Source organism: Condylura cristata, unplaced genomic scaffold (genome assembly GCF_000260355.1).
Source record: "Condylura cristata isolate star-nosed mole 26May11 unplaced genomic scaffold, ConCri1.0 scaffold00017, whole genome shotgun sequence".
Lineage (NCBI taxonomy): Eukaryota > Metazoa > Chordata > Mammalia > Eulipotyphla > Talpidae > Condylura > Condylura cristata.
The window spans coordinates 32,521,349-32,536,565 of record NW_004567118.1 but is presented as its reverse complement, the minus strand read 5'-3'; the positions used below and the strand labels follow the sequence as shown (position 1 = coordinate 32,536,565).

Genomic DNA, 15,217 nt, shown 5'->3' with positions numbered 1-15,217 from the left:
CTTATTTTTTGAATTGAGTAACAGTCTGGTTTGTTATTACCTGGGGCCATAAGCTTTGGCTGAAGAACACAGGAACACAGAGTCTCTCCATTGCAGTTCCTGTAGGCCCCTGTCTTCCTACTGTCTTGCTATTTTGTGGGGTCTCTTCCAGACCCATTGGGTGATTGCAGAAGCCCTGTGCAGACCACAAGGGGACAAGGGGAAGGAGATCTGCGTTCAGGTGAGAACACTCAGTTTGGTGGCTTCATCCGCAGCCTCCAGTGGCGGTGGCAACAGCGAAGAACCAGTCTCGGAGCCCCATCAAGCGGCGGTCGGGCCTCTTCCCCCGTCTGCACACAGGCTCTGAAGCCCAAGGGGACAGCCGGACACGCTGGTAACTGTCGGGGCCCCACTTTCTAGTGCAAATGTGGGTTTGTCAGCTCCCTGTTTGGCCCCCATCAGCAGATGCCTGCCGTTTCCCCCACCACCCCCCACCCCGCCTTGGGTAGGCCCTGTGCAGTTTCAGGAGATGGCTTCCCTTTCATTCTGCTCATCACTGCGCCTGAATCTCCCGTTACGCAGCCCTTTATCCACTGAGGCAGATTTGGCCAGTCTCTGGGTTGGACTTTCCAAAGTCATTTTTCTTTAAAGATTTATTTATTTATTTGTTTGTTTGTTTGTTTAAGATAAGTTTTAAAAAATTGTATAACAGTTTATTTTTACATCATTTTGTACACTTTTTTTTCCCATTTCAATTGTAATCCCCGCGGATTTCCCATCACCAAGTCACCCGTGTGCCATCACCATAGTCCCGTGCACTTCCCCCCCCACCACCATCGTTTTTGATCCCATTCCCCACTCCACCCCTGCAAAATGTCTCTGGTATATGGTTGTTCATTATTCTTGTTATTTCTTGCCTGGTCCATTATACTCCTGCTATGAGTGAAACCATCCGGTATTTTTCTTTCTCTTTCTGGCTTATCTCGCTAAGCATGATCTTTTCCAGCTCCATCCAAGTTGCTGCAAAAGACATGTGTTTCTCTTTTTTGGTTGCTGAGTAATATTCCATTGTATATATGTACCACATCTTTCTAATCCAGTCATCTACTTTTGGGCATTTGGGCTGCTTCCATGTTTTTCCAATTGTAAATAAAGCAGCAATAAACATGGGGTGCAGGTATCTTTTTCAATCAGTGTTTTTGTGTCTTTTGGGTAGATACCTAGGAGTGGGATGTCTGGGTCGTAGGGAAGCTCTATGTTTAGCAGTTTGAGGAACCTCCAAACAGTTTTCCGTAGTGGTTGTACTAGTTTACATTCCCACCAGCAGTGCAGGAGAGTTCTAAAGATTTATTTATTTATGCATTTAGAACTGGGGTACAAGCCAAAGGTAATGGAGTGGTGAGAGGATTCACCAGGACCAGAGTGGTGAGCAGAACAGGCAGATTGAGGAAGTACACTGCTGACGGGGACAGCGGGTGGGTCAGGAGAGGTCTGCTGCGCCATGTGGACCACCTCCGGGTCAAGGATTGAACTCGCACTGAAGCAGCTGGGGCTGGCTTGCAGTGCTGCATCCTAACCCATTGAGCCACCAGGGAGGGCCCAATTTTTCTTGTATTTTTGACTAGAAACATTGCTTGGCATCTTTTCTTTGGCCTCCTTTTCCATTGCTCATTCAATGTCCTCTGATATGGGGACATTCTCCTAGGCAGAGCTCATTGAGCCTTCCTTTGGACTTCTAGAATGTTCTTTTTAGAAGGAGCGCTCATCTGACATCATACGTAGCCTATTCTTGGTGGTAGTGTTTCTACTCCTTTAACCAGTGAGCCCATTTGTTGTTTAATTCAGCCAGCAGCATTTCTTGGGTGGCTGCTATGGGCTCAGACAACAGCTTCAGGAGACACATCTCTACCTTCAGAAGCTTGTGCATCTGAGGGAGGCATTCAGGCCAACTTCCACATTCCCACCTGCCTGCCCAACGTCCTGCAGGTAGCAGCCCCCTGAGCGTGGGCAGGCAGCGGGGTGAAAGGTGTATGGAGGAGGGAAAGCTCTGTTTGGAACCTGCACATGTGAGTGAGTCCTTGGGACCCTCCCAGTAGAGAAGTCCAGAATCCTCCGTGGTCAGACTCACAGGTGTTGAGCATAGGAAAGGGGACTTGGCTGGAGAAGGAGAGTGGGGGTTTACCCGGGCACAGAGAATGTTTGAGGATGACTCTATGGACGGGGTATCGGGGTGTGTGTGGAGTCCTGGGGAGCTCCTGTGACTGAGGCCAAGTGGGGAAAGGAGAGCCAGTGATGAAGACTGGGAATGAGGGGTACATGGGGAGGACTTGGGGAGGCTGGGGCCTCAGACGAGAGGAGGGGTCGTGAGGGACTTCACTAGAGGGCGCTGAGAGACTTGGCGCCAGTAGGAGGGAGTAATTAAAAAGACATTTTAAATTTTTATTTTTAATTTTTGTGTTGATTAAACTTTATTTTGTGCAATGGTTGATTACTCCCCTCAGGTGTAATCCCCTTAGTTCTTCCCCATCGCATCACCTGTGAACCCTCACCCTAGTCCCTTGGGCTCTTCCTCCCCTTTTTGACCCCCTCTCTTTCCCTCTCCCCTGCTATAAGGTCTGTGATCAACTTGCAAGTTTTGTCTCTTTATTATTACTCTTTTCCGACCCTTTGTTCAGTTTCCTTATATTCCTCCTGGAAGAGAGACCATGCGATATTCCCCTTCTCCGTCCGACTCACTCATTTCCCTTCCAGCTCCACACATGTTGCTGCAAATGGCATGAGTTTATCTTTTTTGATAGCTGAATAAAAAAGACAGATACTCACAAGTGTTGGCAAGGATATGAAGAAAGGGGAAGTCTTTTATCTCTGACAGGAATGTAAACCAGTACAGCTGTGGTAGAAAAAGCTGGTTAGTTCTTCTGAGGGTGATGCATAGTCACCATATGGCCTAGTGAGTCCACCCCGGGTATATATCTGAGAGAAAAGAAATACGGCTGTCCACATAAAAACTAGCTTCCAGATGCTCATGGCAGCGTTACTCAGAATAGCCTGAAGTGGACACAGCCTGTGTGACCGTCCCTTAATGAGTGGGCACATAAAATGTGGCGTTATCGTAAGCTGGAGGAGTATTTAACAATAAAAAGTATTAAAAAAATATTTTTAAAAAATATTAAATTTTTTTTTAAATATTAAAAAATATTTTTAAAAAAGTATTTTTAAAAATACTGTTATATGCTACAATATTTATCAACCTCAAAAAGATTATGCTAAGTGAGAGCAGCCAGCCACTAAAGATACAGCATATCGTTTGGTTCCATTTCCACGAAATGTCCAGAACAGGCAAATTCAGACACAGAGGAGGTCAGCGGTCACCAGGGTCTGAGAGGAGGGAGCAGAGGGCCGTGAGGGTTCAGATGGAAGAAATGTTCTGCAGTTTGGTAGTGATGGTTTCACAACTCTGAGCACCTAAAGTCAATGAATTGTGTACTTTAAATGCATGAATTGTATATGGGTTTTTCTCTCTAGAAAAAATAAAAACGCACTGAGTCCGAGGCCATCATGTCCTCCCCTGCTCTGCTGCCACAGGGCACATAGCTGGCCAACTTGGTGTGTGATCTTTTTAAACTGCAGGAGAAATGGACTCAGGTCCTGGGCTGAGAGAACCCTATTGCCAGTGCCCGTCACTCCTCACGCTGTTCCAGGGAGCTGCTTTTGTAGTCTATAGAAGGGTGTCCACGGGGTGCAGGGCAGTGGCCTGCCTGCACCCATCCACATGGATTGGGGTGTCCCTGCTGTGTGGTAGTGTGCCAGCCACTGTTTCAGTCCCTCTGTGCTCAGCTCTTGACTTAGAGCACTGCCAGGCACATGCCGGGTGGGTGAGGGGCACTTGGGCTCAGGGCATCAAGCCAGGACTCTAGTTTGGCAGCTCTCAACTCCCACCCAGGAGCCTGGAGTAGCCCTGATGGGGCAGAAAACCCTGTCATTTGCCACCATCCCTGAAGGGAGGTTTGGTGGGGAGCTGAGGTCCTGTGGCAGGACTCCCTGTGACCCACAGAACCCCGCCCTGCCTCTGGCCTGGGGGCGGGGTGGGGCTTGGGTGCTGTCTTCGGCCTCACTCTTCTTCACCCCCATTTCCTCAGTGACAGTGCATCCAGCAACCCTAAGACCCCGGACGGCGGGCATTCTTCTCAGGAGATAAAGTCCGAGACCTCGTCCAATCCCAGCTCTCCAGAAATCTGCCCCAACAAGGAGAAGTAAGAGAGTGAGGGTGGGAGAGGCTGATGTGAACTGCTTGGGGCTCTGAACTCCGCTCGCTGTTCTGGGCAAAGTGAGAGGGGCATCTCTTGCTCCAGGAACTCTCTGCAGATAAGGGTTTGTGGGGCTCCTGGGGGGAAGCTTGGATCTCTGCCAGGCCTGTACTATTCTAGGTCCTGGGGAGGGCCTGCGGGTCTCCAGGAGTGACCAGGGCCTGCCTTGCTTCCCGGTCCCTGCAGGCCCTTCATCAAGCTGAAGGAGAATGGCCGAGCCAACATCTCCCGCTCCTCCTCCAGCACCAGCAGCTTCAGCAGCACGGCAGGGGAGGGCGAGGCCGTGGAGGAGTGTGACAGCGGGGTAGGTGTGGCCCCGAGCTACTCTGGGCAGTCCGAGGGTGCACCCTGGACCCAGCCAGACATCTACTCTGTGAATTATTAAGTTGCTACTTGGGCAGAACCTCACTCCAGACTGCAGATAAAAGGAGACGTCTGGAAACAGGAGATGTCCCAGCCAGCCACCTCTACCCTCTGGGAGCAGTGGTGAGGGGGGCGGGGTCTCCTCTGGGGAGGCATGGGGGCAGCGGCAGAGGGCCAGGCTGGGATGGATAGTGTCCCCAACTCCAGGTTCCCGGATGAGGACAGAGTGGCCAGCACTCCAGGGCACTGGGCCAGGCACTTCTGGGTGGCAGGCGGTTGGAGTCAGAGTCGGAGAAAGAAGGAAAGAGCAGGCAGGTCCAAGTTGAGAGAGGGAGGCAGCGGCTGGAGGGTCTGGAGGGGCCCATTGGGCCAGGCACGGGCTGCCCATGGGCTCCTATAGAGGGGGGAAGAGCCCCTCACCCGGCCTCTCTCCCCAGAGCAGCCAGCCTTCCACAACCTCACCTTTCAAGCAGGAGGTGTTTGTCTACAGCCCGTCCCCGAGCAGCGAGAGCCCCAGCCTGGGGGCAGCTGCCACCCCCATCATCATGAACCGGAGTCCGACAGGTCAGTGGTGCCTGGCTGTGTGCATGTTGCGAGGAGGGGCGGAGGGGTCTGTCCATTCCACACTGCTGACTTTCCTCTTCAGTCTCAAAATGCCAGGCTTCAATACTGCTAGCTCACCTCATCTGGCCTTCAGGGCGACTGTGTTCTACCCCGCCTCCCAGTTATGTTTATTGAGGTGATATTCCCTGATCTGTTTTAGGAGTTAGGGTCACACCTCTATAAAAGTATGTGCTCACACCATGCCCACCACCACAGCCCAGGAAACCTGCTCCCACCTCCTTCCATCCCCTTCTGGTTGAGGTGTGCATTCTTATCCTCCCCGTACTCATGAGGAAACTGAGGCCCAGAGACTTCAGCGATTTGCCAGAGGAGTTGGAATTGTGTCAGACTCCAGCAGTGAGGCTCTCTCTACTGTCTTCTTGACCCCCATCATTGCCCTGGGGCTGCTGGGTCACAGAGCTCACGCCTGTGAGCATCCTGGAGGGATGGGGGCCGTGTTCTGGAACTCCACACGTTTCAGTTTAGCTGGAGTTCATGGAAGGGGTGGGTGAGAGTGGACAGAGCAGTAAGGGCAACAGTGGGGACCCCCATAGTTCTGGGGGAGGATTTTGGAAGCCACTGGAGGGCCTTAAGCTTTGGAAGGCTCTGAAGTTGAGAAGCACTGTCTGGAGTTGAGGAAGACCATTCTGGTGCTGCAGCTGACTGAGCGTGGAAAGGGTCTGTGGGGAGCACGTGCAGGGAGGGTGAAGTGTCACTGAATAGTGAGGGGTGGTCACAGGGCTGTGAATCTAGGGGTGCCTGGGACAATGGGAGAAGGACGTGGATTCAAGAGATGTCAAGGAGCAAACGCCTTTCAGGCTTAGTAGGAGGGATGGCGAGCAAGTGCTTTGGTCCCCGCAGTCAGCAGAGTAGAAGGTTCTGGCAGCCAGTTCTAAGGAGAGGGTGAGGTCTGCAGCCTGAGGTCCATCCAAGCATGCTCGGTGCCCAGATATCAGAGCCGTGGCCCCATCCTCAAGGAGGGTCACAAATGGGGGGAGGGGGTAAGTGTAGGACTCTGTAGCCTGGGTTCAGATTCTGGATCTCCTCCCTACTGGTGGTGTGACACTGGGCATGTGATGGAGCCTCTCTGTGGCTCAGTTTCCCCATGCAACAAAATGGAGGGTGGAGGGGGGATAGTTTTTACCTTATAGTTTGACTGTGTGAAGATTAAGATGAGTTTATCGTTGTAAGAGACCCAGAATTGTTAACCTAAATGTTTGCTCAGTAATAGGAACTTGGCAGTAGTATCACCAGTGGTTCTCAACTAGGGGTGATCTTGCTCCCCAGAGCACGTATGGCAAAGTCTAGAGACATATTGGATTTCATGATTTTGTGTGGGGGCTGCAGCTGGTGGGTGGGCAGAGGTCAAGGATACTGCTAAATACCCTACAAATACAGGGCCCCCTCCCCCAAGCAAGGAGCTCACAGCCCCAAATGTAGGCTTAAGTTGAGAAATTTGTGTAAATGATGGGAACTCAGAGTGGGCCAGTGGGCCGCCAGCGGAGTGGTTTATGCTGACGTGCTCCTGGGGTCCTCACGGCGAGGGAATATGGGCACAGGAGCTATGGGCCGTTCGGGCTAAAGGCGAGACTGCAGCCCCAGCCACCCTGGTGTGGCTGTGAAGGCCGGGGCTGGGTTCTGGTCCCGCCTGCCACCTTGCCAGCCCACCTCTCTGACCTTCCGTTTCCTCATCTGTAAAGTGGGGTGTGGTCTACACATTCCCTGATGTTTTTAAAAAGGGCTTCACTAACTATTGAATGAAAATATAGGAATGAAAAAGTCTGTAGCCAAGTGTACGTCCTACTTGGTGCTAAATAAATATTCCAATAAATTGGATTTTAAGTAAAGCAAAGGGAAGTTCAGAGAGTACCTCAACCCACTGAAGGTGATTCAGAGTCAAGGGGGACCCGGAATGCGCCTGAGACCTCCTGCCCAGCGCTCACTCCAAGGGACATCCCAAGGCACATGTCCCCCTCTTAACTCTCAGCCTGAGGGGCTGCCTCACCCTCCAGCCCTGTGGAGTTGTACTCTGTGCCCACGGGACCAGCACAGCTTGCAGAGGCCTGGAAACCTCTCATAGACTTTCAGCTATGTCCAGGGAGGGGCAGGGCAGAGGACAGGGAGGTGGCTGGGAGGGCCTGACCTGGGTCTTCAGTCCCCTCAGAAGTCAGGACCTATGCGCATTTCATGCCTGGTGGCCTTGGGCCACTGGTCTGGTGGGTTAGACTGAGAGGTACTCAGAGCTGGGCAGAGCCCTTCGCTGTGAGATGTCAGAGGTCGGGCAGCAGCACCCAGGTGGACTGTACCCACCTGCACACTCCCTTGGCCAGAGGAAGCCAGAGAGCCAAGCTCCTCCCGGGCGTGGTGTGCTGGTGGCCCTGGCGGCTGGCTCTCGTGCGGCGCTCGGCCTGAGTGTACATTTACCGTAAATGCTACTGATAGGAAGGGCCCGCAGTTCGCAGATAATAGCACGTTCTGTCCTTCACATCTCATACAGCCGGTAGACTCTCACACAACGCTTCATCGGGTTTGCCTAACCTTTGGGAATATTGCGTCCATGACACGAACAACCTCTATGCTGAATCAAATAATAGTTTTCAAATACAGGAAGAGTACTTATTTAGTTTTTTGTGCTAATGGTCATGTACTGATTACAGGTAATATGGTTTCAAGTGTAATCTTTACGAACATCTCCTCCATTAGTTTCGACAACAAAACAAGCCCCGATCTGTAGCAGTTGCTGATTTCTGTGGTATGGGTACCCTAATGTGCCTGGTGTTCAGTGGCTGACCGGTGAGGTGTCTCTGGGTGTGGAGTGGAGACTACCGGACAGACACAATGGGCCAAAATTAGCTAAGAGCCTTGATTATGGGAAATGTCATGGAGTCAGTAGGACGTGCGATTTGATGAGTTATTAGAACTATTGAGGAGTCTAGTTCATTTAGCTGTAAGCTTAATGTAACCGTAAAAAATGACTCTATTTAATCACCAGCTCACAGCATTTCTAAAAATCAAAGAGTTGGTTCTCATGGGCAGTGCAGGTCAGCTAGATGGCCCATTGGAGGGGAGGACATTCTGCAGTCTCTCCATCTCTCTCGCACGCACGCACGTACGTTACACAACCTCAGTGACCTCTGCAGTCCCAGCCCTTCTCATGGCATGCTTTTCTTTCCTAGATGCCAAAAGCAGAAACTCCCCAAGGTCAAACCTGAAATTCCGCTTTGATAAGCTCAGTCATGCAAGCTCTAGTGTGGTAAGCATCTGGGGGTGGGGTGGGGACCACAGGGAGCCTCCTTTCTTTCCTGGGGGGAAGGAAAGTTCTGTGCAATGAGGGGATGATGCTGTGGGTCCCACGTGCTGGGCATCCTCCTGGTTGCTGCCAGTCTCCTTGGCACGCTTCCTATATCAGGGCCACAGCCCTGGACACACAGATGTGACTTGTGGACTGTTGACTTAAGGCCTTGAGCCCCTTTATGAATCAGATTATAGAGAGCTTGGTGCTCAGAAGCTGCAGTTGGTGGGGATTATGTTGCCCAGTTATTTCAAATGCTTATGTGGATTCTTCTTGAAACAGGGTCACTAATGTGAAAGAGGAGTCCTTCACCTGTCGAAGGTAGGTCAAGTGTTTGCCCTGCTGTGACCATGAGGGAGGTGTGTGCCTTTGAGATCAGGAAACCAGTGGCCTGATATCCGGAGAAAGGCCAGAGATCCCGACAGCAGGCTCTCTAGTGGAGACCAGAGAACGAGGGCCAATGGTTTCTGACCTGAAGCCACACTGACGGCCCAGGTCTGCTGGGGCAGAGGGCCGATGGCCTCTGGTGCAGAGGGCAGGGTGGGTCACACTCACTGACGTGTTCTCCTTCCCCTAGAGCAGCCCAGAGCCCGCTTCCCCCCCAGGGAGGGTCTTTCTCAGTTTGCCCCCTTGCCTTTCCCTCCTGGTCTTCAGGTTCTGGGCTGAGATGTGTCCGCCAGATGTGTCCAAAGCTGCCGTACCCCTCTAAACACCGACTGAAATGCCCCCAGGAAGGACCCTGCTCCCGGCCCCGGCTCGGGGAGTGTGGTTTTCGGGGAGCAGGGTGCCAGTCCGGCTTGCCACCACCGCCCGCCTGCTAGTGTGTTACTAGAGGCCCATCTGAACTCCCAGGGGTCTCCCGGGGTCTGAGGCCCAGTTGGAATCAAGGGAGGGGCGGCTCACAGCTGAGCCCACGTCATGTCCACCTCCCTGGACGGTGGACTCTGCCGTGCAGCTTGGTCCTGCCCGGCTTCTCGGGCTGTGCCCTCAGCGCCCTCGCCCTGAGTGTGTTGGGTGCCTGTGGTCCCCACACACGTGCCCGCCCTCACTTTACCCCGCTTGCTCATCACTCCCTCCTCCTTGTCTCGTGCAGGGAATCCCTGATTCTGTCTCAGAGAAGGCTCCTGTTCCAGCAGTTTGGGGGTGCCATCCACTACTCTGACCATCACAGCCGCTGTCCCACTGGCCACCTGTCCACCGGACTGGCTGTCTGTCCTGTGTTCCGACCCGACCATTCCTCCCAAGACACCCTGCGAGCCCCCCCGCATCTCTGGACGAGGCCTCGTTCCCCCCACCTCCCCCTGCTGCTGGCGCCCGCTGTCGTGTGTGTTCTGGTGACTTGTCATCTCGTTCTGTGCATGGAGGAAAGCGTTGGGCAAAGGTTGGGTCTGGCTTCCAGGACTCAGTCAGGGACCAGAGAGGCAGAGAGTGGGGAGGCGGGAAGCAGAGGCCGAGAGTAGGACGCCGCTCCGGGGGAGGCAGGGCCAGAGCGTGTTCTGTCACAGAGCCAGAACAGCCCATGCGTGGAGGGTGGCCGAGGTGCGGGGGCGTTGCCAGGAGCCAGGGTGTGCAGCTGTCCTTGAGGAAAATGGCTCTCTTGCCCCTCTTGTCTGTGGCGCTCCAAACACCTGTTGCTTCTGTGCTGGAATGTCTTCTCTGCCTGCTGACCTGGCTCCGGGGCTGCCTGCGTCCCTGCTGCCGCGTCCTCTGGCTGTCACCGCCCGTGGGGGCAGACAGAGCTGGGTGTGTGTGGGGGGGGCAGGTGCCAGGCTCTTTCTGATGGTAGCTGCAGCTTTTTGTCCCACCGTATGTCGCATGGGCTCCTTTTGTGGCTGCTGCGATAGAGGCCCGTGCGATAGAGGACCTGCTCCTCCGTGTGCAGGTCTTTTTCCCACAGAGGGGTGGACGTTCAGGGTGAGAGGAATCCAGGGAGCACAAGCTGGCAGGCCCCAGGACCTTGGCCGAGGAAAACCTCACGGCTGGGGGCTAGCCGGAGTCCAGGTCCCAGCTGGAGGTGGGGTTCATGGGAGACATCAAAAGAGACTTGAGCTCTCCCCTTAGTGGGGCAGTCACGTGGGGCTGCCAGGTTTGGTCAGACAGATGCAGGGCTGGCCGGTGTCCAGCAGTTTAAGTTCCTGGCACTTGTGGGGGCCCAGTGCTGCCAGGGGTCTCTTCCAGCTACTGTATTCTTGGACCGTGGCCAAACGTTGACCCCCCATCCTCTTCTTCCCCTGCGGGAAGTCCCTGTGGGACTCTGCAACTCCAGAGGTTCAGACACTGGGGTTCAGACACTGTAGCCTCTGTGCCCTCAGCCGGAGCCCCATCGGTGGGATGGGCCAGTGGGGTCTCTGAGGAGCCACAGCCCTCCCACTTGTCAGCACCCTGAGTCTGCAGGGTGACAGGGTGAGGCTGCTTCTGCCCAGTGGGGCTTAAGGTAGGGGTTCTCCAAATAAACAGGCTGAAGAGCAGATTCCGGGAGCTGTGCAGCTTTAGGCGCACATGGGGCCTGGTGACACCAGGCTGCCGGGGGTGCTGGCTGGGCTCCTGCTTTAATGAGCAGCTGACAAGGATTTCCAACCAAATGCTTTCCTTGCGTGGGGAGCTGGGCCTGGTCCCAAGTGACGGCATCTAAATGTTAGACTTTTTTTTTTCCTTACTGAGGTGGCAGTTTCTCCATTGCTTTTACCATTAGAGAGAAACCTTGATCCTTCATCCCCTCCTTATGATGACTCTGTGGGGTCCTCTTTGCAGGCCTGGAGGACCTTTACCCTCACAGCATTTAGGAAGTGTGTTAATTCAAAAGTACTAGTCCAGTAAAATTTATCCTAGTTAGAAGGTCAACAAAATGTCTGTTAAGCTTTTATTCAGACTACGGTGGCACCACCCACTGGAATGAGGCCCATGGATTCTGGCAGGGAGGGTTCTGTTGGCTGCATTTCTGAAGGAACTGGAAAGGTCAAGCTGCATTCTCTAAAAGCCATTCCATGGTTCTGGCTCGCTTCCCTGGTAGCTGGTGTGGACGGTGCCTGGTGGAGGTGCTATGTTGTGTCATGGTAGGGTGTGCTCTGGGGTTTTCAGGTTGCCCCACTTACTCACCTTCCCCCACTCTGCCAGTTCTCCCCACAGCCCCCACATGCTGGGAGTGGCCAGGATCGTTGGCTGTGTCCAGAGACACTGAGGCACAGACATGGCCCCTAAGGGCACAGCCCCAGAAGTGGTCTCCACTCTCTGGACAGTAGTAGCCGAAATGAATCTCCCTCTGGGTCCTTCCTGTGTCACTATGTCTAGAAAGTCCACCCCGTGGCTTCCAGTGGGCGTGGCCTGCCCCCCTGGGGTTGCAAGGCCAAGGGGAGGAGGGGAACAAGGACAGGACCGTCCCCCTTGCCGCTCTGGACCGCGGGGAGGCAGCTCGGTCCAAGGGGTTGCTTCGACCACCCTCCGCCTGCATCAGCTCTGAGTCAAACTGCCTCTCCTTTTACTGCTGCTCCTAGTCTTGGGCTCAACGATCTGCTGAAGCCTCACGGTCCCTGTGACTAGACAACCTGATGGTGCTGTGCTGACTGGCACTTGCAGCTTGCCACTTGTGAGCTGCACCAGGAGCTGTGTGGCCGCATCTTGGCTCTGGGAAGCGGCCGGCTCATGAAAGGAATGATACCTTTCAGGCTCTGTAGGGCCCCATATGCCTCACTTCAGCCAATGCTTGACCACAGGGACAGAAAAAGCTCGCGATAGAAAGTCTTTGTTTCTGTCTATGCCAATGAGTCGAAAATCATATTTCTTGAAAAATATTCTCCCTCAGCCTCGTCCGCATCATCTTGGTGTCCAGTCCTGTTAAGGCCCCCGTGACACCCAACCTGACTGTGTCATCTTTGGATGGGAAACTTAAGGCCTGGTGAGGTGAAACGGCTTGTTTGAAGTCACACAGCCAGGTAGTGGCTCGGGTTAGATCCCGCAACTGGGTCCTATCTTCGGGACAGCCTGGTTGACAAGCCGGTTGACTGGTTGATAAGCGGCTTGCATTTTCTGGGGTGCTGAGTTTTGGAGAAAATAGTTGGTTGGGGTCTCAGCACTGGCTGGGAAATGTCAGCAGTCAAGGATGTGGGGTGGCGGGGAGCCGTGGCCTCTGCTCTTTTCACCAGGAGTGATTCTTAGGGACTTTCTGGCAAGGACCTGTGGTTTTAGATGCAGCTTGAGCAAAGAAAACAAGGGGACCTTGGTGTCCCTTCAGCATGGTAAGAGAGAACTCTCGTTTCTCCCTGATCTTCAGACAGAGCTGGTTAAGGAAATGGAGGCTCAAGTGAAGAAACAAACCTCAAGCCCTCAGCACTTTCTTACACTGGCCCTTTAAGCCAAGTGCCAACTCAACACTACCTTCTTTGTTCAGTTCTGAGTCTATGGTAAGGGGTGCTGGGGTTCAGGTAGGCATTGTGACTACAGGTGGCCAGCAGGATCGGGGCAGTCAGCTGTGCTCCTAGATCTCGTGACTTCTCCCCAGCTGATAGCCGTCCCTTTCTCGAAGGTAAGGGTGGCCAGGGACTTTGTCAAGGTGTTCCTTCCAGCCTGTAGGCCTAGCTGGGCATGTCCTACCAGTTCTGGTACCTGTTTTAATCCAGCCCCATGTTTCCTCATTTCAGCTGGCTCTTGTGTCCCTTAGGGAGGAAGAAGAGTCCCTGACGGGGCCAAGGGCAGTGAGCCCCATCTACTGAGAGGCGGGTGGGCTGGTGTCTCTGTGGTGCCTTACCTGCCATGAGAGGTGTTTGCCTGTATACTGGAATTTAAATGCCATCATCTTTGATTTTGTGACATTTCTGCTTGGAAGGGTTAACCCCCCTTCCTGTCCCTTAGCTGGGTGCCAGCTCTCCCCTGTCGCGGGTGTTACCCTTCCACACTTCAGCTGGGAGTGCTGATGTGTAAGTGAGAAGAGCTCTTCGGTGTGATAGAACCTCAGAAGTGTAACTTGGAAATGGTGATCCATGTGATGATCGACTTTTCTTTCTTTTCTCTTTGGGAGGGTGTGATATGTAGTCCCTGATTGCCTATGTAATGTAAATAGTGTACATTTAATTTATTGCTATGGTAGCATATTGTACTTGTTAATGTATAAAACAAATTCCAAAGGTTGGACAAATGTATATTTTGTTGCTTAAATGTGTCTTTGCAGAAATTGACAATAAATAACATATTTTGTGTCCATCAGTGTTCAGACTTCTTTCCTTGGGGCCCCTTGGCCTGAGCATCACTCTTAACTCACTGGGCTTCAACTCACTGAGCTTGTAGCCGCGGCCATCGTGGGCCTGCAGGTGTGGTATCTTGGCCTGAAGTGTTTAACATGCTTTGAATTAGTTACTGAAGCTTAAAAACCTTAACCTCAAGCCCCACAAATTGACCACAATTAAAACTTTAAAAAATTTGGAAATTTCACAAAAATCGGAATTTCCTGCTTTTCTTAAAAATCAGACAGTGGGGCCCTCCCTGGTGGCGCAGTGGGTTAAAGCACAGCACAAAGAAGCTAAAGCCACTTCCAGATGAGTTTGATCCCCGCCCTGAGGTGACCACATGGCGCGGCAGACCTCTCCTGACCCACCCGCTGCTCCCCTCAGCAGTGTACTTCGTCGATCTGCCTGTTCTGCTCCCCACTCTGTCTCTGGTGAATCCTCTCACCCTCTGCATCTCTGGCCTGTACCCCAGTTCTGTACGAATAAATACATAAATCTTTTAAAAAAAAATCAGATACTGGCCCACTTCTTAGCCGTGGCCCTAACTGTTTGGAGCTCACCAGAGGCTGCTCTGCTCCTGGGACCTTGGGTGTGCCACAGTCCCCACCACTCCCTATTGCTTACACCTGGGCGTTCCACTCATGCATATTAATTGCTTGACCTCTGTAAGCAGATGAGTTTGAGATTCCTCCTATTCATTGATTTGTTTCCACCTGGGCTTTTCTTCCTTTTATCCACTTTCTTTCTAGATTCCAATTCACTGCTTTAGGATTCTTTCATGATTAAATTCCCTCTTCTCTATTCTCCTTTTACTTTCAAAGTGCTTACTGTACTTTGCTTTACAATATTTGGATGTAATGTGTGTCCGTAGTGTAGTAGTTATCACATTCGCTTAACAATATTTGGGTGTAAATTTACAAGTAATATCTATGTTGTTTCCTTCAGACATTTGATGGTAAGTAATAGCACTTTACCTGTTGAGATGTAGTTGTGTGGTCTTCAGCAAAATACTTTCCTAGATTTACAGTTTCTTTTATCTATCACCAGAAAAACAATCTGTATGGAAAGTATGAGGATAAAAATATGTTCAGAATTGGGAAAGAGCTTGAAAAACAAGGCAGGTGTAGTTCCAGCACCAGAAGTTCAGTAATAATTATTATTATGATACTAATAGCAACTGCCATTTGGTGAATGCTTACCATGTTCTCAGTATTCACACAGTTCCGCTATAGCAACACACTTGTTCCTAAAAATCACATTTTACAAAATTGTGCAGCTACAGGGCTTGTGGGAAAAATAGGGCTAAGGATGTAATACTGAAAAGACTTGTCACTAAGAAATACATCAATATTATGATGAACTTGGCATTTTACTTTGAAACAGACCTGAAGTTTGATTGTGGAAGCTGAAAGACTTGCTGCTTGTGGGTTACCGTGAAGAGGTCAGATGAGAGCTTT

The 15,217-nt window shown here is 52.1% G+C and overlaps 1 protein-coding gene across 3 annotated transcripts in view; it reads left to right on the top strand.

The window, feature by feature from the left end:
* The window catches only part of RAP1GAP2 (RAP1 GTPase activating protein 2), a 217,561-nt gene extending 205,365 nt beyond the window's left edge, over positions 1–12,196 (top strand). For 2 of the 3 annotated variants that reach the window (XM_012726333.1, XM_012726334.1), the window contains 7 exons: positions 255–373; positions 4,119–4,232; positions 4,473–4,590; positions 5,087–5,213; positions 8,429–8,505; positions 8,827–8,865; positions 9,638–12,196. In XM_012726333.1, coding sequence (XP_012581787.1) covers positions 255–373; positions 4,119–4,232; positions 4,473–4,590; positions 5,087–5,213; positions 8,429–8,505; positions 8,827–8,835 — 564 coding nt within the window. In that variant the 3' untranslated portion in view covers positions 8,836–8,865; positions 9,638–12,196. The remainder of the gene's footprint in view (positions 1–254; positions 374–4,118; positions 4,233–4,472; positions 4,591–5,086; positions 5,214–8,428; positions 8,506–8,826; positions 8,866–9,637) is intronic. The other variant, XR_001145542.1, reaches the window with a different exon arrangement.
* The last annotated feature ends 3,021 nt before the right edge of the window (positions 12,197–15,217 follow it).